The sequence below is a fragment of the Austrofundulus limnaeus genome, unplaced genomic scaffold (assembly GCF_001266775.1).
Source record: "Austrofundulus limnaeus strain Quisiro unplaced genomic scaffold, Austrofundulus_limnaeus-1.0 Scaffold3031, whole genome shotgun sequence".
Lineage (NCBI taxonomy): Eukaryota > Metazoa > Chordata > Actinopteri > Cyprinodontiformes > Rivulidae > Austrofundulus > Austrofundulus limnaeus.
The window spans coordinates 6,173-7,189 of NW_013955433.1; the positions used below are offsets into that span (position 1 = coordinate 6,173).

The window sequence follows — 1,017 nt, forward strand, 5'->3', positions numbered from 1 at the left end:
GAGGAGTACTACAGCATCAAGTCCCGCAGTGAGCTGATGTTCGAGAAGCAGTCGACGAGACATGGGTTTACCAAACGGTCCACGCCTGCCGCAGGTACAAACATCAGTTTTAGACCCTCAAACCTGATGAACTCAGCAGATCTGACTCCATACGTCAGGATCTTTACCTTAGATTGATCCAGTTTCTGTGCATATAGTGGTGAAGCCACAGGAGGAAGACAGCGTGACGGATCAGCTGTACGGCGAGATCAAACCAGCTGTGGACGGAGCCAACTACATCGTCAAACACATGCACAACAAGAACGACTACAACGAGGTGAGACAGAAGGACTTCTTTAAAAACATGGATACATTTAGAACTAAAACCTGTCCACTGTCCTCACAGGAGAAGGACAACTGGAGCGGTATTGCTCGGACGGTGGACCGCCTCTGCCTCTTCCTCATCACTCCGGTGATGACTCTTGGTACCATCATCATCTTCCTGATGGGCCTCTGTAACCACCCCCCATCCCTGCCCTTCAAAGGAGACACACATGACTACACAGAGGCCAGTGCACGCCTGCTGAATCATTGAAGAATCTGTTCATGTCCCCAAATCAGAATACAGAAGAGTTAACATCAGGGTTTTGACTGTATCGTTGAACACTGATCAGGTCAGTGGTTTGTAAAAACCAGTGGTGGGCAGCATTAACCTAAAAGTTTGTTCCACTAGCCCTAAAGCACTAACTCAAAAATATAGGTCCTCTAATTCTAAAGCACTAACACACTAAAAAAATTAGCAAAAGCTAATTCTAAAGCACTAAAATAACCCAGTCATCTCATGGAACATTGTATGGGGGCAACATGAGTCGCATGTTGCTACGCTGCTCTCTTTAGTCTCATATTTGACTTTTCACAGCCATGTGTCAATGCGGTTTAGGGGTGTAATTTGTTAAAACAGAACTTTCACTCGTGGTGAGATATTAAACAGTTGTTGAGGATTGCTAGCTCTGGCTGGTCATTTTCATGCGTTTATGG

General features: G+C 45.6%; 1 protein-coding gene across 1 annotated transcript; it reads left to right on the forward strand.

Annotated features, from left to right (window-relative positions):
* On the forward strand, positions 1-774 carry LOC106511645 (acetylcholine receptor subunit delta; the record flags this gene model as incomplete). The annotated part of the gene is given in 3 exon segments (XM_014000399.1): positions 1-94; positions 198-316; positions 386-774. Coding segments are annotated over 3 exon segments (402 nt in total), but the record flags the coding sequence as incomplete, so codon positions are not given.
* Positions 775-1,017: the final 243 nt, after the last annotated feature.